Source organism: Oxyura jamaicensis, chromosome 5, assembly GCF_011077185.1.
Source record: "Oxyura jamaicensis isolate SHBP4307 breed ruddy duck chromosome 5, BPBGC_Ojam_1.0, whole genome shotgun sequence".
NCBI lineage: Eukaryota > Metazoa > Chordata > Aves > Anseriformes > Anatidae > Oxyura > Oxyura jamaicensis.
The window spans coordinates 22,663,345-22,684,272 of record NC_048897.1 but is presented as its reverse complement, the minus strand read 5'-3'; the positions used below and the strand labels follow the sequence as shown (position 1 = coordinate 22,684,272).

The 20,928-nt window shown below is 39.1% G+C and overlaps 1 protein-coding gene across 2 annotated transcripts; it reads left to right on the top strand.

The window, feature by feature from the left end:
• The first annotated feature begins 3,956 nt into the window (after positions 1-3,956).
• On the top strand, positions 3,957-20,506 carry LOC118168472 (astacin-like metalloendopeptidase). 2 transcript variants are annotated; one of them, XM_035328897.1, is made up of 12 exons: positions 4,690-4,763; positions 6,506-6,638; positions 6,792-6,816; positions 7,752-7,889; positions 9,385-9,502; positions 10,009-10,187; positions 13,353-13,434; positions 14,263-14,390; positions 16,156-16,271; positions 16,703-16,928; positions 18,022-18,140; positions 18,689-20,506. In XM_035328897.1, exons 1-12 carry the CDS (start codon positions 4,705-4,707, stop codon positions 18,917-18,919), a joined length of 1,554 nt encoding a protein of 517 aa, XP_035184788.1. In that variant the 5' UTR covers positions 4,690-4,704; the 3' UTR covers positions 18,920-20,506. The 2 variants fall into 2 exon arrangements, with proteins under 2 accessions (XP_035184789.1, XP_035184788.1); XM_035328898.1 differs by lacking the exons at positions 4,690-4,763; positions 6,506-6,638 and adding an exon at positions 3,957-4,159.
• Positions 20,507-20,928: the final 422 nt, after the last annotated feature.

Sequence of the window (20,928 nt, the reverse complement as noted above, 5' to 3'; positions counted from 1 at the left end):
CTGATGTACTAAAGTACCTGCTAGCAAAAGAAGAGACAGGATCCTGGATACATTTGGTGTTAGCAATGCTCTCAGTGGATAATTCTCTCAGGTCATGATGGAAAAAAGCATTAAACTTGCTTTAATGAGTATGACATTTTGACTTGGTTTTCAAATTGCACAATAGGAAAAAAATACAGAAGTATTTCTCCAACTGGCAGGTAGGTTCCAGTGCACCAGTTCAATTGCTCTGTGATCAATACATTAGCTATGTGTAAGTTAGTACTTCTAGAGATGAGAGATTAATAGCTGTGGCTTGACTCCCTGCTGGGCACTGTGTGAACTCTTCAAAGCTTCAAAGAAAGAAGAAAAAAGAAAAAAAAGGGGGGGGGGGAGGGGGAAAAGAAGAAAAAAAAATAAGAAAAAAAGAAAAAAAAGAAAAAAGGGAAAGAAAGAAAAGAAAAACAAGGGGAAAAAAGAAAGAAAAAGAAAAAAATAAAAAAGAAAAAAGGAAAAAAAGAAAAAATAAGAAAAAGAAAAGAGAAAAAAGGAAAAAAAAGAAAAAAAGAAAGAAAAGGAAAAAAAGGAAAAAAAGAAAAAAGGAGGAAAAAAAGAAAGAAAGAATAAAATAAAAAGGGGGAGACACCCAGGAAACACCACAGAACAGGTTGGGAAAGGCACTTTACGTAATGAATCACCTAGCATTACCCTTTCCTCACAAAGAGGTACCACCCATAGTAAAACATTACAAGAGTATGAATTCCGCACTGTCACAAAATCAGAGCAGGCCTTAGTGATGGTAAAAAAATTAAATACAGGTCTTTGAGAGGGACCCCAGCCTCTAACAACTTGGGGTCGAGGGTATGTTTGTGTCTCAACAGGTCATGGACCAATAAACTCAAACTTCCAACTCAGGATATTCTATGATTCTATGTTTTATATTCTATATTAACAGCTTGGTGTTTGAAGCACTTCTTAGGTACAAGTACCACATTTCAGATGAGATAAAATTAGGGCCTCAAATATTTGTTTTCATGAAAATTCCCCTAGCACATTTTTAACATAAATGATGTCAGGTCTCAATCTGTTGAAAACATACGCATCCCAGGTCTGAGAAGAGAGCTAGTATAACCACATTCTCCTAAATTCCTCTCCCTGATTTCACAAAGAGCACCACCATTTTCCCAGGGGGTGAGCGACCTACGTGGTGTCTCCATACTGCCCCCTTCTTCCAGCACATCTGAAGTTACGATGCTAGTGCACAGGCCAGCAGTAGACAGACTCAACAGCCTTGAAGTCTCGACCTAGTCTTTTAATCATACACACTTATATCATCAAGCATCCACTGTGCTTGTTTTAAGCTGAGATGTCAGTTCATATCGTGTATTTTGACTTTGAAAATAACCAAATAGCCATCACTTCAGTCCCAAATATTTATGAAGTTAACATAACCATCTCCCACGTTGTAGGAAAAAGCATGCAAAAAAAACAGTCCCTCCAATTAACTACATACTAGCCAGCACTGCAGCAACCTCTACCTACAGTCCTCAGGATTCAAGGCAAAGTACTTCTTTAGTAGCATGAAGAGACTAATAACAGAAACACTAGCAAACCTTCACTTATGCAAAGCTAGACAGCTCCTTCAAGACAAAGCTTTCAAACCTAAATCCCTGCACTTTGTGAAAGCCACAGGTAATAAGCACTTCTGAGAAGTAGCACACCTGTTTCAAATCCTAAATGTGGATGAAGGTGCTTCTCTTTAGCCATCACCTTGGAAAATCTGACCTTAATCGTGCTTAGTTCCTTGTCTGTAAGTAAGGAATGCAAGGACCCAACTGCTTCATAAGCCCTTGTAAGAGAACATGTGAAGACCAGAGGCTGTTCCTTTACCAAATACTCCTTGTCAGGAAGGTGTAGCAGCTACCATAGGGAGGGGGGACACAGGATTCCTGGCTTTTAGTTTATGTTCTGCTTTTGAGTGATCCTGGAGTTTTTTCATGAGTCAGCATCTGAATTTCTTTATTCATGAAAAGTGGCTAACCATCCATTTTTTCAATATAGTACTTCAATATATTTTCAAAATTATTTGAATGAGATACAGTAAGAAAATACGAAACAATATCACCTGCTTGTATGTTTTTTGTGTCATTTTTAGCCTAGTACTATTTATTTCCAAGACACCTAGTATCCCTACAAACACACAAATAGGACCTATTCTGTTTCTGAAGCTTCATCTTGACAGATTTATGAAAGAAATGCTTATTCCTGCCCAGTTGTCTGATGTCTGTCTATGAAGAAATTTCACCTGAAAGGAGTCTGTAATGTGCAGAAACTGTTTTGTTTTTTTAGAAAGGATTCAGATTTCTTTCCCTGAAAGCCACCGTGGGGATGCATATTTGCACGTATAAATGTTTGCGTGTTTCTGTAAACTCATTGTTCTCATTGCACAGAAATAGATGGAAAATTCACAGTAGTAATGTGACATTTTAAACCTGTTAACTCCCTAAAAGAAAAAAGTTAGATAAAACAAGCAACTAAAAAATAAAAAACTTGTAAAAGGCAAGAAAATGACATACCTGAGAGAGAAATAAAATGTATGTATACCAGACATTGCAAAAGGCAGCAATCATGCCTAGACATGGGGAGCAGTAGAAATAAAAAGCGGAAGATGTCTGAAGCTCTGACAAGCAGAAACACACAGTGCATGTAAAAATGTAATAACCACAATATTTAAAAATAAATAAATGGCAGTTTGTCAAAGTTGGCAGAATCAGTATGTAAGCAAGACATAAAAGGGGCTCTCAGGGAAGATAAGGTTATTGCAGAAAAGTAGTGCGTTCCTGAGGCTGACACTGACTACAGAGCAGGACAGGAAAGTTCCTGACCAGATCATTCCTTACAAGGGTTGAATCCGAGGAAATATCAGATGATGCTCACGCAGGAGTTTTAAGACAGCTCTCCTATGAAACTGCTTAGTTGCTAAGCAAAGTGGGTAACTGCTGCTGAAGTCCCACTGTGCCCAAGCCATGGGAAAGTGCAGTCAGACTTTTAAAGGGATCCAGGATGAGTGATTGTATTTCTTGAATATCTGTGTGTTAGGAGGAGTGGGTTATCCTGGGATAACCCATGGGATATCTCCACCAACCAGAAGACTGGTGAAGAGAATGGGATGAACACAAAAGATTGGCAAGGGGGATTGTAAATATGATAAGTAACCTTGCAGCTGGGATCACGTAAAGCCTGGGGAGCAGTAATGTAGGACAACGCATATATCATACCTATTACTGTTCTTCCTCTGTATGTTTGACAAGTAGCACATCTGTATATAGGTAACATAGGTATTTGGTAGATTTGGAGGTGCCCTTTCAGACATGCTTGATCTCCCTGCCTTGATGTGGAGAAGATCAAAAAACACAGTGAAGATCACAGCATGGTGGTAAAGCATGCCTTCACGAACACATGGCAGGTCAGCGACGCTCTAGTATGGACCAAGCTTGGTGGTGCCTGTGTCTCTCCTGGGTGTTGCTTCAGGGAACCCCTGGCTGGCAAGGTAACGAAAATAAATCTACGTGTGTTTCAGCTGTGGGTCTGCAGTTGTTTCTGCTGCTTGCCTGTGCTGGCTCACACATCATGGTTAGAAGAAATATAGAAGGAAAACAGAAGCAGCAGACCAGGGATGAATATCATGTCGAGGCTGAGTCAACATAGCTCTAAAGAAGTCAGTGATTATCCAGCAGGTGATCCTGAGAAGGTAGTTATCTAACCTGCAGTTGTGTTCCCTGGACAGTCCACACTAGGGATGCAGGGAATGAGGAAGTCTGGTGCAATATGCTACAAATGTCAGAGGCGGACAGTGCCAGTAGACCTTGATGGCCCCCAACCAGCCCCACCTGGGGCCTCCACCCACAGCCTCTGCCACTGGCCCAGGGCTCCATTTAACTTCTGGCCTGGGCCCTTGCTCTCTGTTTGGGCTATGTTGTAGGAGTACTTATCTCTATTCTGCTCTTGGTCTCCTTGCTGGAACTTGCACCTATGTATTTTTGTCTTTAGACTTATTCCTGTCTTTTGTTTGTGGGTGGACTCTGGATGTAATTTAACACCTTGCTTGGCCTTGTCCATGGGCTGTATTGTCTGCCTACCCCTGCCGTGCTCAGGGTTTAGAATAAAGTATATGGAGAAGGTGAGTAGCGAAGTAAAAAGCTCCAAATGCTAAAATGAAGTTCTGAGACAGGGCCAAAACTGATGCATCACTTGTCAGCATACAGGCATTTCATAGTCACAAGCTATTTCTGCAGGAAGCAGCTACTCTTTTAAGCTCTATAAATGGAAAAAGAGGAGTGAACCGGTTATGTGTGATGATAGGGAGCTCCTGACCTTTTCCTGAAAAAATGTCCCACTTACACAAATGGCAAGCCACTAGAGAGCAGCATTAGATCAGGACTTCTGTTATGTGCCTGAACGACTTTTGAATAAAGCAAAGCATTAAGGAAGATGTTTGCAGTTGTTTGTGGTTTCAGATCAGATTTGGTTTCAGATTAGATTTTATCAGAAACAGGGAAAGCTATAGGCTCGCCATTCCTCTCTGTTTCATTGCTTATTCTCTGTTGTGGAGTGAAGGTGAAACTAAACAAAAATCACTAAGAATGTGATAAACAAAATACAGTTTTTAATAAATGGCAGTGATAAAATACCTGGCAGCTCAAGGACAATGTGGCTAAGAAGGGCATGTCAAAAGATGGTGTAAGGAAAAAAAGAGGGCACACAGGAGAAAACACAAATTACAGGTGTGTAGTCAAATTATTTGGACAGATAATCTTCAGATTTTTGGACCTGAAGATTCTGGCAGAGTATCAAAAGAGGCACAAACTTAGATAATACGGACAAGCGGCATCAAAAAGGAAACTTGTATCTACAAGACAACTGCTGATAATGCATTAAGTCAGGAGGTGATCTAAGACTTTTTGCTATTAAGTAGCCTTGAGAAATACCAATTCTTTCTGGCAGTCAGGAAAATGAAATAAGAAACAGTAGGTCTCCTGACTCGGGTTACTGTGGTCTAATACTGAAGTCAGTAAGGTACTACAGCCTTGCCTGGAATGGATATGTAAAAATGCATAGCAGAATTTCAAAGGGCCTTTCTGTGCCACCTGGATTGACCCAGGTTCGGGCTCTGCAAAGTGATCTGGTCTTTTTCTCTTGCTTTTATTGTCTAATAACTTTTGTTCTCTCCTCAGTCATTCTGTGATGTGTAGCAGTAGAAATGTGTTCCTCTGAATTCCCCTGCCTTTTTTCACCTGATTCTTAAGTAGACACTGAGGTTGCTTGGAACTGTACAGGAAGACCTCTGACTACCAGAGTGACAAACTAATGAAGGCTTCTGAGTTTCATCAGCCAAGGGCAAGAAGGGTCCTTTATGCTTGCACCTTATTGCAGTATATTGCATGTGGAAATTATAACTAGATAAATTCTGGAAGTCACAGAAACATAGAATACTTTAGGAAGTTTAGGAGCAAACTATCAAAATGGTAAAATTAAAATATTTGTAGCAAGGCTTTATTTAAGAATTTTGCTAGAAAGATTTTAGTTGATATTAAAACTAAGGAGCAGCCCATTTGTTTATCTGGAAGGGTGCCCTCTACCAAATCCTGCTGGGAACCACATAGATTCTTTGGAATCATCTGCAAAGGCAAAATTCATGTTTTTCTTCTTTGCTACCTAAAGATCCATTGCAGCACATCCTCTGGTTTTTCTATAGCACCAGGTATTTGCACAGGGACTGAAGCTTGGGTGAGAAAGCAACATCTGTCTGTCTGTGGTGGTCATATGGTTTCAATACAAATGTCCCCACTGTGTGACTTGCTCTTACGGTGCTCCTTTTCTGGTATTTAGTGTTGCCCATCTTTCTAGGCTTCTTTCAATCCTGGACATCAAAAGAATGAGGGTGTCACAGAGGTGGGAAGGCAAAACTCAGGGAGCTAGTGGTTTTACAAAAGACAGTCACTGCCGGTGATGACTGTATCACATGATGAGGTACTGGGTGGGGGGAACCAGCTAACACTCAGTTCTGCTCTAGCTCCAACACATTTTCAGTGCTCCTGGCCAGCAATGCCTGCCTGAGAGCTGTGCATGCAAGCACCAAGCTGACAGCTGCTCTTTACAGAGCAAGGTGGCTCCTGGCAGCAAGCAAAGGAGTTTCTAGGACAGGTAGTCAGTATGGATGGATCAAAGAGTTCCTTGACATTCAGTTTTGCTGTAAACACACTGCTGCCAGATATCCTGTCCCTAGGTCAGTAGCGAGGGAATTTGCAGCAGCTCATGGGTTCTTCTTTAAGATGAGTCACTTCAAGATTGCTGGATTTTCTTTCCTATTGCTCCATTTCCTTTGTTTTCTCTGAAGATAAATAAGAAATGAGAGCCTGGCAATTCTCTTGAGGTCCCGCAGCTTGTTTATTTTGTGGAACTACTACTTGTTGTCTAACTTTGTTACACTTGTTAACAGCAGCTTTCCCATAAAACTTCTCCCAAGTAAGCTAACCACAGCTTTGAGCACTGAGCTGCAGAGCAGAGAAGATCATCTCGGAAACTTGAAGATGAAGTATTTTCTTCTGCCAAGTCAATTAGCATTTCTCTGTAACTTCGTACTAAGTAAACCTGTCCAGGTGTGTCCCTGCTCTGAGATGCTAAGATCTTACTGCTGCTCAGTTGCTATCTTGAAGTTAGCTATACATTTTTACTACTGTAATTGTGCATTATAGAATTTTTTCTGCTATGGAGATAAGCATGTGTAAAAAGATATACTTTTTCTTTTGCAGATAGCTACAAGAAACAATGACTTAGGTGAGTTCAACTGTAATTACTCTATAAATAACAGCAGTTTTTGGTGGGGGGTTGCTTCTCTATACCTTATTCTCATGATTTTGTAGATTTTTCTCTTTGAGAATGTTTTCCAGCATCAGTGGAAAGTAATTCACAAATTTCAGATGTGTTTTAAAGTTGCAGTCAGTTTGATTATTTTATACTGTCACAATAAAGAAATTAAGATGAATTATTGAGTAATTATTATATGGAATGTTCTTTTCCACATGTAGCCTCAGCAAATCAGAATACTTTTGACTTTGATTTCTTTGCTATGTGACATAAGTCACTTCCCTCTCTGCTGTACCCAAGACATTGTACGTTTTTGGCATAATAACCAACAGCTCTTGTCTGTGAGAAACATATGCCAGGTATTTCAGAGTCAGAACTGATGAGCACGTTGCAATACCTTATGTCAAATTAACAGTTAACCTGGAAATTAATAGCTAGCGTGCATTCCGTATGCATGATAGAAATAGTCTATTATTTTGTATAATTCATCCCATTTTTTTTCAGAGATCACTTATGATTTCTTTAATTCCACAAGCTCTAATGAAGAGAACATTATATATAACATATATAACTTATGGTATTCAGCCTTCCACTCTGAAGGGCTCCCAAAGCTCTTTAAGTTAAAATATATGTAGTCACTGCTCTGATTACAGCTGCACTATGACACCTATACTAATATCAGTCTTTCTTATCCAGAAAAAAATGGAGGCCTAACCAGTCTTAGCACACTATATATGCTAGACTCAGTCTTAATTCACTATTCCTTTTTCAAATTACTGAAAAATAAAGTTCAGTGGAAAAAAATTCAAACATACAAAAACTTGGTTAGTGCATAACTCTGACCTCCCTTTTGTACTTCTATTTGCCTTCTAAGTGTCTTGCATGTTCGTTTCCTTCATCGGCAGACAGTGAAATAGCTGTGCATGAAGGAGACATCCTCTTGAGAAGAGGGCAACGCAGTGCAATTAACTGTGAGAGTTGTTTATGGCCCAAGTCACAAGATGGACTAGTCAAGGTTCCAGTTAACATCTCTTCTGATTTCTGTAAGTGTATGCATATGGATGCTGTAAGGTTAGCATTGATCTTCTGGTCTGTATGTTCTGTTATTTTATACTTTTGTGTCATGCACCGAATGGAATCTTAATCCAAATGTGGACTTAGCAACATGCCTGTTCTGCTGTTTTCTTGGTCCTATGATTGTGGTAAAGACTCCAAATATTTTAGGCACAAACACTAAAATGTGGTTACTTGGGCAGTACTTGTTATATAAATACCAGTTAGTTAATTTTAATTCCAAATATTAGTTTCAATGCTACAAATGCTAGCTACAATGCACTTTGGTGTTTACCAAGTATAGAGGAAAAAATATAATTTGTTCATCTTAAGAGTGTCTCTCGAAATTACCACTAGAAAGAAGCACTATTGAACACTACATTTTTTTCTTTCAAATATCTCTTAGAAATAAACATTCCTGCACTGGAAATGCTGTAGAGGCAAAAGTGAAGGAAAACTCCTTAGATATTTTTCTTCATTTTTTTTTCCCTGGGGTCAGTTAATAGATCTGTCTGACTAGAAAAGGCTGCAGGATGCCTTAATCTAGAAAATCTTGTTCCAGAAGGTTTCACATTGGCTGTGTGTGTCCTCCATCTCTCCCCTGTTGAAGCCTTCCTCATGTGAAGCTTTCACAGAGACCCTTTTAAAAAGATCTCTGAGGGAAACTGCTATGGAAACAAAATACAGTCTGGGCCTGATTCCCATTCCTGGTGAAAGGGAATCTTTGTGTTTTCCTTTTGGGTAAGGAAAGCCCAGTCCTATCTAGGCTGCTTCTCTCCCTGTGTGCTTCCAGAGCTGCAGCACGTGGTCTTGTGGTTAGGGAAGAGTCATTCTCTCTGCCTCACTCTCTCCACGCTTTAAAGATGAGGAAATTAAGATAAAAGGTAGTCATAGATGATTCATAATTGAGGAAGCCAAAATGTTCAAAAGCAGATAAACACTCCCATCTATAAACACTATAAACACTATAAACACATATAAACACTACCATCTATATTTGGTACCTGAATAGAAACAGTGAGCTTCTGAGCTTCCGAACACTGTCTCAAATGGCTTTAAGGGGTATGTGGCAGACATTCATTACATCTGATAAACAAGCTCTTTTTTCCATGCTTAATTAAGGTCAGATGGCTCATCTGGGATATTCTAATCCAATTATTTATATCTGAAACTTTATTTTCTTCTGCTCTGTCTAAACGGAGAAAACAATGCCAGTCTTCTGCTTTCCATCACCCCATAGCTACCTGCAGTGGAAGGCATGAGGGCTGGCTGTAACAGCCTTAACAATTCTATCAACTGTTACATACCCCTTCAAAGTCTAATCAGCTTGGAGATCTCTGAAGGCCGTGTGCCTTTTCTGATTATACTTGTATGATAAAAATGTAAAGCGTGCTGTAGAGATTCTGGGGAATGCACTCTGTTAACACACATTATTTTTGATTAACTAACAACAGAAAACCTTTCCTGGGCCCTTTCTCATTGTAGCATTGACAGAGAGGTCTTGGATTGCTGATGCTCTACAAGAGGTCTCCACGTTGACCTGTGTCAAGTTTGTAAATCACACTACTGAAACAGACTATGTGTATGTTGAACATGGGCAGAGGTAAGCTCCATGTCTCCAGAGTCTGGAAGCACCCAAAAGGTCTTTCAGCTTCTTTTCTGTTTTGGTCTGAATTTAAGTAATTGCCCTTTTTATCCTAAGAGTCAAGATTGAGAGAGCAGGTGCAATTTTTCATTTTTCTTTAGATATACTGGCAGTTATCTAACTTAATAGGCTGCAGAAATAAGTGCATGGAAATGGGATATAATTGTTGAGAAAATTTAGAAAGAAGTATAATTCTTTCAGGTTCTTTGCTTAACTACTTGAATTGCTTAATCTAAGTTTGATAAAGTCATTTTACTGTTTTAAAACGTATCACAAAGACTCTATTTCTCCCTCTGTGGTTTCAGTTTGGCAGCTTTCAGTAGGCAAGGTATCTCACACCAGTGACTATTTGGGTCCCTTTCTGTGGCTGCACATCTGGAGGCCCTTGGTGGTCTAATCAGTATATGTATTTCTTTGTATTTGCTGAATACAACTATTGCCTAATAGTGAATTCCTATTTTTAGCTGCTGGTCTTACTTCGGAAAAATTGGAGGACGTCAAGCAGTTGGCCTGATGAAAAATGGCTGTATGGATAAAGGAGCAATTCAGCATGAAATGAACCATGTGTTGGGTTTCATCCATGAACAGGCGCGGAGCGATCGGGACAAGTTTGTCAAGATTGTCTGGGAACACATTATGGCAGGTAGGTCCACTAAATCTGAAGAGAAAAACACTTTGAGATATGTGAATGTTTCTTCTGAGAATAGCAATCCAAATAATCACTAGCAGCTGGCTGAATTGCAGCAGATGTTTTGGCATTAGCAGTAAGAGGAAGGTGTGTAGTCTAAAATGTGGATGAGAACACAGGACTTGATGTAGAGAGAATGAAAACCCATGCAGCCTCCAGCATGTGGGAAATTCTGGGATCAGCGTGACACAAGAGGAAGGACTGATACTTTCTCCTTGAAGAGCAAATAATCCTCTCTGCCATGAGAAGGAGCAAGGAGGAACAATCAGGACTGGTAAATTTGTAGCAGGGGAAACACGTGAAATGTAATGTAGGGAAATGAATGCAAAAGAAATAGTTTGGGGGTGTGCCCACAATCTATGTACTGAGAAAATGGGGTGTATATATAGAGCTTCTGGCTCTAAGGAAAGGAGGGAAGAGAATGGTAGTACGTCCTAGGGAAAGGAAACTGAGAAAGTGACACAGAAGATGAAAGCAGTGGAAGAAAGGATTGAAAGAACCATTTTTCTGACAGCTGTAAGAGCTGGACAACTTGCATTTGCAATAAAATAACAGTGTGTTTAATAACTTATAGAAAATATAGAATAATAAATGAGACTGGACAATTGAATAACAGATTCTAAAATGTCTTTTCAGCAAATAAGGTATTTTCAGCTGGCATTGGAAAATTGAATGTAGCTATTTTCTCCAGAAGGAACTTGATTGTTTTTATTGCAAATTCCTAACACACTGTTCTCCAAACTTTTTTTCAGCTATTCCCATGATATCCTAAGTGAATTCCATTTTTACTGTTCTTTATTTAGGTTTCAGCTTGAGTGTTACAGTATAATTTTGATATAAGTTCTATGCTGTTCTTGCATAAGAAGGGTGCGTCATTTTGAAAAGTAGAGGATGTGCTAGGAAAGAGGAGTTAAAAACAAAGTTGTACCAAAGATACAAGTAAAATCTTACACCAGATTTGCAGGTGGAAGTCTACAGGTTCAGATGTCATCATCCCTAAAGTATACAGATGTAACCAAGCTCTGATTCAGGCACAGTATTGTTGAAAGGATAAAAGGGGGGAAAAGGAGAGGAAGACAAGACTGTGCAAAAAGGGGGGTATCTTCAGTGTTTTAACAGCATTCACCGGGAGTGGGGACTGAGAAGACTGATGTGACAAGGGAGGCAGAATGCAGTGTGTGCAACAGAAGCCCTGTTGGGAGGGAAAAAAAAGGCAAAGATATGCAGGGGAAATCAAAAGACAGTCATGTTCATAAAGGCTGTTAGTCTATATCTTCCATAAAAATATGTTGCTAACAGTGCTGATGGCAGAGATTCCCCTGACCTCAGTGGTGCAGAACTAGACCCCAAGACATTCTGTAGGTTCTCAGTTCTTCCACATAATCTGCTTTTCTTTTGCAAAAACTGCATTACTATGGATGTTTTGGGTTTGTTTTTACCCCTCAATTCACCTTGGAAGCCATCTTAATTGTGTTTTGACAAAATATTGTCCACTGAGCTACTTGAAACTCAGCTTGTTTTTTCACAGACTTCTTGGGAACAAAACTGTACTCATAGCCTACAGCCAGAGCTTCCTTTTCAGTCTTCTGAATCATCACAGATGCTGGCAGAGGTAGATTTTTTTTAGTGGAGAAGATGGGTTAAGTTCCTACATTTGTGCAGGTCTGGACAACTAGATCTCTCTAGCACGTGATAAGGCAGATACTGGTTTGCTGGCAGCACTTCTGTCCAGCCAGGCTGGTGTTAACTCCTTTTTTAATAAAACCGTTCAGCAAAGCACATACATACTAAACAGTAGCCATATGTTTAAATGTTTCACTGTATTTGAACTGTGCTCTTCTGGAATCAGTCTTGTAGATAAGAGGAACAGAGATAAAAACCTAATAGTAGGGAAAGCTAGTGCTGATGAGAACTAGTTTGAGCTTTCACTGAGTTTTTGGGCTATGAAAAGCTCCAAAGTCATGTTTATTCCCAAATCTTGTATAATTTAGGATTTTAAAGTTTCTTTTTGCATTTCCTAGCTCTCACTGGGACCACCACTGGCAGATATTACTAGAAGAGACTGGCTCAGATTGCAAGTTTGCCAGCCAAGTTGTGCAAACTCAAGAGTCAGACAGGATGATCCTCTGATAAGTGTCCGATGCTGACCTCTTGTCCAGATGGTTTGTTTACAAACCACTAGTTACAATAATGAAGGTACAGATGTTGAACTGGGAGGGAGTGCTTAGTGGTTAGAGCATTTAACCTCAAGGCTAGGCTGACTACATTCAGCTCTCTGCTCTGCTATTGCTTACCGGTCTTATGGACAGGAGACCCAGGGTGAAATTCAGATGCTCTCTAGTCAATAGAGAGAAAATAGGTGCATTTGTATTAAAATGGGATGAAGCTCCCTCTGACTGTGCTTCTTTCTCTCTCCAATGACTGTCCTGGGAGCCCTGATGACTAGCTTCAGTGCCTAACCTAGAGAATTAATGCAAGGGGAAATGAATTCTAGTCTGCCTCTGAGCCCCAGCCCTGTACCAATGTAATGCTTTCTTACAGGTGGTTTTTCAGGCTAAGCAGATGAAGTGATGAGGTGCTCAGCAGCTGTATTTGGATAGAATGCTTCTAACTGATCTTAGTGAGTGCCCTTGCTTCGTGTAAGTCGTATCACTTGGCTGTAGTCACTGCTGATGAGTTTGACCAGAGACAAAGCCAGAACATATCTGGTAACTTTGGTGTAACAGGCAAACCTGGTCCCTTTCTTTTGTGGTCTTACACTCATTCTGTATCAGAAGTTGGAGAGATTTATTAGGTGGAGAGATTAATACATTTCCTTTGAGAATGGAATTGGATTAGTGGGTTATATTGAAACTTTGACTTCTTATTTGCCTCAGTTTACATTCTGAAACCTACCAGATTCAGTGGAACTAGGCTGTCATAGGCTTCAGACAGTTCTGGTTGTTTTGGAAGATCCAAGATCCAAAGAGAATAAGTGTGTAAGGACTTGATGATTTGTATCCTAAGTTAGTCTTATGACAGCAGGTGGTGTCTGACAGCAGTCATATTGATTATAACAGCAGGCAGTGTCTGACAGCAGTAATATTGTTCGGATTGAAATGTTGCTCTCTTGTGTTGTAGGGGAACAAGGGAACTTTGGAAAAGTAAAGTCCAAAAATCTGGGCCTTCCCTATGACTACTCTTCTGTGATGCACTACGGCGCGTAAGTTTTTTTGATGTGTTCTTTCAAAAGATGTGCTCAGATGTAGGGAGAAGGAATTACTCTGTGCAGGGAATGATTTTTGCTGTTCACTTGAAATTGAGCTAACAGATGTAATTATGAGAGCATACTTTGGCATCAGTACTCCTGGAAAACAAAGTTGATATGGATAGATGAAAGAACAATGTTTTTTGTCACTGTACTAGTGTCTCTTGCTAGAGGTCTTTGATGTGGCTATGTTACAATATCTGAGTCACTGAGCTAAAACAGTTCCAAAGTCTATGATGTAACTAGTTACTTCTAAATGAAATCACTTTGACGACAATATTTGGGTGCAGAGAGGAAAAAAAATACATCATTAAGATGGAGGCAGCCTTTTGAAAATTATTTATCCAGGAATACCAAGGCTGCATTTATTCCATAACACACAAGCATGTATCTTTATTTTGCACTAACAAGAAACAACTTCTGAACAAGACAGTGAAATAAATAAAACTTGTTTAGCAGGAGGCAGGAACTCACAGATAGCAGGCAATTAGCAACTGTGACAGAACTATTGTTGATCTTCTGCCTCTTGAATCATGAAGGTGGGGTGTAGTTCATTTTGTCAGGGCACTGAATAAAGCTCTTCTCAGGCCAACACATTTTTTGTTCCTTGCTTTCAATTGCTGTGCCCAGATGGTTGCCACAGTTTTTCTTCATGGAAGGTTAACTGATTTTAGAGAAGGTTCTTGCCCCTTCCCATTGAAATTCTGTGTGGTTTATCAACATGATCATGCAGTGAGTCACTGTTTAATAGAGGTGATTTAGAAATGTGCCTTATTTCTACAGGTATGATTTCTCAAGCACTCCTGGGAAACCAACTATTGTACCCATCCCTAACCCTTCAGTACCCATTGGGCAGAGAGAAGGGCTGAGTAACTTGGATGTGGCTAAAATCAACAAGCTCTACAAGTGCAGTAAGTGCAGGAAGATAGCAGTGTGAATCCTTACCCAGCTGATGCCTGTAGGCACCATCAGACATCCCCCAAAGGAAATCAGTGACAGTACATCTCCCCCTAGCCCTACAAGAGTGCTGGGATCTATGTGGAACAGAATTGTCTCTGTGGCCAAGATACAGCCTTCTTGTAAAAGGAAATTTTCTTTCAGTAATTCACTGTCATTGAGGTATGCTGACCTAGTCCCTGCCCTTTGACAAAAGCAAAATCCATGAGAGATCACGGTAGCCAACTGTCAGGTTCTTGTTTCAGGAAAGCTCTGAAGGTTGCAAAGCGTATGAGTGATCAACAGCCATGATTAAAGTTCAGTCATATTCATCAGTAGTGCCAGTGGGTTTATGATTTCTTTCAATTAAAATCTGACTGCAGGACTAAAAGTATGGCTTATTAGAACATGTTTGAGGGGAATTCCCTTGGCTTTTTGTGTAGTTTTCTACTTCCTTGCCTTCATCCATTTCTTACTCATCACTGTGGTGCCATAAGGTCTAGAAATACTTAACATTCCTCTAGAGCAGGAAAGCTTCAGCTGAGATGCACAAACCAACAGAAGTAAGCCACCGAACATGCTTCTGCAATGCACAGTTTTTGCACTGACTCCCAGTACATAGGCTAGTTAAATTATATGGTATTTGACATTTTTGAGATGTTATTCAATTGGTTTTCACCAGAATGGCAGGAAACATTACTACTGTCTGAATATTAGCATACCAAATTCTGCTCTGAATTGTGATAGGGCTCAGTTAAATAATCAATAATGAGAAGGAATCAGCGTTCCTTCAGTTGAGTATTTAGGTGTAGATGAAACCCTCTCAGAGATGATTTCTCAGTTTAAATGTAAGTAAGACAAGTTTCCAACTTAATTATGTCTCTCATGGTCTCAAAGATAGCTATAACAAGTATTTAATTGTATTCATCATAATGCGTTCTTGATAGTGGGGCTGGGAGTGAATCACATGTCAACACCACTTATGCAGTTACATAATTAGATCTGTATATTTGGGAAGAAAAGCTAGATTAAACCAAAATCAACAAAAAAAACACAAAAATTAATAAAAAATATCATAAGTGGAAAATGACAAAAGTCCAGTTGTCTCAGGGAAAGTACGGAGCAAAGGAAAGATGTCATAAGTTCCTATGTTTGGATGTCATATTTTCGTATTGTAGTTTGGAGAGTTAAATAGTGTGAAAATGAAGACTACGTTTGGAAAGACAACAGACCAATGAGATCAGACTTTGTATACCAATCACTAACTCTCTAGCCTGACTTCAGTGCTCTTTGCCATATTCCTCCAGTGTCCATTCCTATCTCTGCTTTGACAGAATCTGGTTTTAAGCTTTAAGTTGCATACCTGTAAGAATACACAAACATTTGCTGACAGGAATTTATGCACTGATGTAATTGAAACTGCTATTGATTGAGGCTAAGCAAGTTTATGAAAGATCAAGACCTTTTCTTAGTAAACTGAAATATGTGAGTGAAGCCCTTGTGTTCAAAAAGAAAGTAGCTGAAGCAGCTAATTACCCTTTTAAGTAGCTTTAGTTTGCTCACAGGTTTTGAATAGTTTTTAAACTAGGAACATCAACACAATTATAGGCTTTTATTTTATTTATTATTTTTTTTACAAGCTTGACTGATGATAATCATTGAAGAGAGTAGTCTGATGTTTTTGGAAGACTTTTGTTCAGTTTTCATTCTCTTCAGCATTGTTTGGTTCTTACCCTTCAGATTGCTGTAGCTCCGTGTTGCCAAAACCCAAAGGCTCATTCTCCTCTGTCAATTACCCATCCCCATACCCAAACAATAGCAACTGCCTATGGTTGATCCGCATCCGTCGGAATAAGGTAATTTTTAATAGGAGAAAGAAGGTTTGAACCACAGTGTCAGGACTACACAGCATTATTTTATTATTATGACTAGCATCTAGGAGTCCTTTTCAGGAATCAAGACATTTATTTTGTAACATAGTAAATGAAAAGAAAGCCTCAACAATTTTCATAAGACTTTTTATAAGACCATCAGACTTAACTTGATTTTCATCCAGTTAGGATTAGGTGACTTTTTAAAAATAAGGTATAGTCAAACATCTGTTATGAGGCTCAATAGCAGGGACACTAGGTGAAATTCTATGCTCTTGTTATACAGAAAGTCAAATTTCTGTGATACGTGGATAGTGAAATTAACAGAAATTCCTAGTTCACTTTTTAAGTTAAATGGTTTGAATCTTTCCCTGTGTATAGCAGCACACCCAACATCTGTTTTCTTGTTTCTCAAGGTTTTCCTGCAGTTTGAGACTTTTGATCTCCAAACCTCCTCAGACTGTTCTTCTGACTATATAAAAGTTTACAATGGAAACAGCAAGAATTCTCCTGTCTTGCTGGACAAATACTGTGGGAAGGGGCTGCCGCCTTCCCTGGTTGCTTCTGGATCTACAATGCTGGTAGAGTTTGCAACTGATGAGACTGTTACGGCCACAGGATTCAGAGCCTCCTACAGCAGGGGTATGAACGCTCCTTCACAGAGCTTGGAGAACGGGACTAGTAGTATTTGCATGGAAGAAGTGAAACTTTAAGCATGTACACCAGAGCAGGTTTTTCCATATTATTCCTTACATCCCCAGTGGGTATTACTAACACAAGGGATTAGGCAATGATGAGGCTGAAGGTTAGCAGGAGACAAAACAGGATATTGCATGGTTGTCATGTTAGGAATCCTGAGTACCCACTTGCATTCTTCTCAGAGCTAGGCTTCCTTGTATCTTTATAACAGTTTATTTAAATAAAAGCAATGCAATGACTAATAGGAGCAGTGCAAGCAAATAACAAAAAGACTGCAGAACTTCACGAGAAATAAAGCCAAGATCTGGGCCATATGTTATTCAAGGTTTTGTGGTGTTTTAAGCAACCAGAGAGACTAACTTTGGGTAACTTACACTTTCCAAATGAAAGGCTTTTATGTCACATGACACTCAGTGCTTATCATATTCACTTCAGGGGTGCCTGTTTTACAAGAATAGGAGTGCATTATGAACTGCTGGATAAAATCCTGTTGTGTCGCGACATGATTTTAGGTCACGGGCATTGAACCAAATAACTGGTTATTGTTATTGTCGTATTTCAACTGAAAATGTAAACTTCTTAAAATATAAATTGAAGATGTACATTTCTAGTATCATTTTTTACTTTTTTTTTTTTTTTTTTGCATTAGGCTTGATGGAGTAATTTCTAGATTGCATTAGAACTAGCTCAATAATGCAATCTCAAATACTTAACCTAATTATTTTTTCAAAGTTCAGTAAGGTAGTCCCACTAGGATGTTATGCTAATCTGGTTACATTTCATTATAACTCTAGTATATCTTTAGATTCAGCTGTTCCCTGTCCACCGAAGTTATTTTAGCAGGAAAGTTTTGCTGAGTACAGCTGATACAAACACATAGAAATAAAATATTTCAGCAGTAGATTTTCATAATAGCACACTCTTGGCTTGAAGAAAATACAAAAGAGTACAAGCAAGCTTACTACTTTCTACTGTCAAAATACTTAATATGCTTTTTTTTTTTTTTTTTTTTTTTTTTCTCTCCTTTACTACTAAGTGAATTGTGGAGATACTTTCAGAGACTCAAATGGAGTCATCACCTCTCCAAACTATCCCAATAAATACCCCAAAAACCGAGCGTGTTTCTGGGTCATCAGTTCACCAGTAGGATACAAGGTAAGTCACAGATTAGTTCTTTTGCTGTTTTCAGTAGTGTTCTCTAATGGAATCTCTTTTTACCTTAGAGAACAACAGCTGTAATGGTGTGTTGTGTTTTGCTGGATTTTTATTTTTTTTTGAGGAGGCATTTTCAGAGTGAAAATCTGAAAACACAAATTCAGTTTAAGATTTTATGCTGGGTCTTGGTGTTTGAGGTGATCATCAAGGAAAAATCTTTACACATGCGTGTGAGACTTTCATTAATTTAGTTTATACTTTGTTGGCTTTGCTAAGAATAATCTCTAGATAAGAGTGCCCACTAGAAAACCAGAATATTTCACAGGTTCTGTCTTGTCTCTTGTTTCTCCTTTCAGTCCAAATGCTAATGAACTAAGCAAACTCTTTGCTATTAATTCGTATTACAACATGAGATCAGGATGTGGCAGACACAGAATGAAAACAGTGCTTTGTACATACGGAATTTAGACTATCTGTGCTTGTTACATACAAAGGGTAAGGGAAAATGGTATAAACTGAAAACAGTGATTTCATTTTATTTTCTCCAGATATCTCTTAAAATGTTATTCTTTGAGTTGGAAGATAATGACAGATGTGTCTATGACTATTTGCTCATACATGACGGAAGCCAACCTACATCACCTGCAGTTGGACCTTACTGTGGGACAGAGAAGGTTGCAGACTTCACTTCCACTGGGAATTTTGTGCTGGTTGAATTTCACAGTGATACAGTTTGGGAGATGCCTGGATTCAAGATGAGTTATACATTTCATAGGTAGTACTGTCTATAACAGGAGATGTAAAATGCAGAATGAAAGAGACCAACTAGCCAATCTTTCTGAGTCTCTAAGCTTTTTGTTATTGTAATCCCATTGCTGTTGTTACATGACCAAATGGAATAGCAAAACTTTGTAAACCAATTCTCAATAACTTATAATGTTAGAAACGGCCTTTAAAAAAAAAAAAAAAAAAAGAATATGGCTACAGAATTTGGCTTCCCAAACTGGAAAATGCTAAAATATAATAAATGTTCTTACTGCAATTATGCCTTTGTGAAGAGCACATATAAAATGGTGATTTGCTTTTCTAGTGCCAGGAAGGCAGCCAAGAATATCTTGAGCGACACTGACTTTTTTCTTCTAGGATCTGTAATGCTTTGCTTTTTATATATTTTTTTTAATCCTCAGAAGAATATTTGATAAGTTGTGGACTGAAGGGTCTAGTAGAGCTGGCCTGCACCATGCAAACCAGGCAACAAATACCTGTAGCTCCTATGAGCTCCCATCTGACTATGTAAACTCTTACTTCATTTTATGTGGCTTCCTATTTAGACTGGCACCTTTTTTGGAGGATGTAACAACAGCAGCATGAGAGAAAATTGAACTCTATTTCTGGCTTGACCATCACTATTAAAAGGAAGGGGGTTTTCTTCCCTGCTTTAATTGATTTACCTCAGAACAGTTAACATGCAAGTTGGCTTCAGGAAATACAGGGAAGGTGCTTGGATGGCTGTGGGATGAACTTGGGAATAGTCAGTACTGCTGTCTCCTTACATTGCTAATAAAATGCCTTCCACTTATCGTGCTTTTACACAGAGAATGTTGATATGGTAGAATGGGGTAGATGCTCCTTTTGCTGTGTGGCAAGTCATTTGGAAGCAGTGTCTGAGGGCTATACCTGTATTGTAACCAGAAGGCAAATTAGTTTATTTTTAACAAGCTTCAGCACATGAAAACCGTCAGACATGGCTTTGGTTGCCTAAGTACATTGGATCTCAGCATGCTAACTCCATGGTCTTCCCTCTATTGTTAACAAAAGAAAGACATGCTGTGCAAGGGGGACAACTGTTGCTCATGAGGATCCCATAATAACTCGAATCCAACCTCAAAGATAGTAACTTTTTGTATGTCAGCATGGAATGTATGCCTTGCAGTTCAACACAGTTCATTTCCTTCTAGATATATGTTCTCTGTACAAACCTGGAATGGAGATTTTTTTATGCTCATGGAAGAGGGGCGAATAAAGTTCTGGGATCTTTACCTCAGCTTTGAACACAAAAGCTAATTCTTCCCCCTGCATCTGACTTTTGAGGAGGTACAACCTCCATGTCAATTGTTATTGTATACAAACTTGAATGGGTCCTTATTTTAAATATTCAATGCAGACAGCTTTCACTGTAACTTGAGTACTACTTCAGATTCCCTTCCCATGGCCTGATGTGGGGTTCTGCATCAGGCCATCCAGGTTTAATGTTTTTGATGTTCATGTATTCAGAAAAGGAGTATGAACAACATATGAAGCAGCAACATGCCATGTATAGGAATATTAGTTTTGCAACTTGTCCCTAGAAATATAGTATTAATTAGGACTCTCAGATGTGGGAATGTGACAGGTGCTTTATTTGTAAGCAAGTCCTTCCTGCAGGCACGCTGTAAGCCCTAAGGACATGCAGAAGCCCTAAGGGCATGCAGCCTGGCTAAAAACACCACTCTCTTTTATTTTGAAAACATGGATTCAATGGTACTGATGTAGAAATGCATTCCTGAATACAGCCTGAAATATAAGTTCCCTCTTTCATAGCAAAGGCTTTTCAGTATTGAAGTCTGAAAGTTCCATGTTTCATCAGTTATGTTAGGGGTCTTTGTTAATGCTTTCCTTAATGGATATGCGTGTTAACTGGAACACGTGCTCCAAAATACCTCCCAACCCCCTTTGCAGGTATCAAAAGCTTCAGTTTTCCTCTGTCGCTAAACTTTCTGCTTTCCTGCCAACAGTCTCCATTTCATCT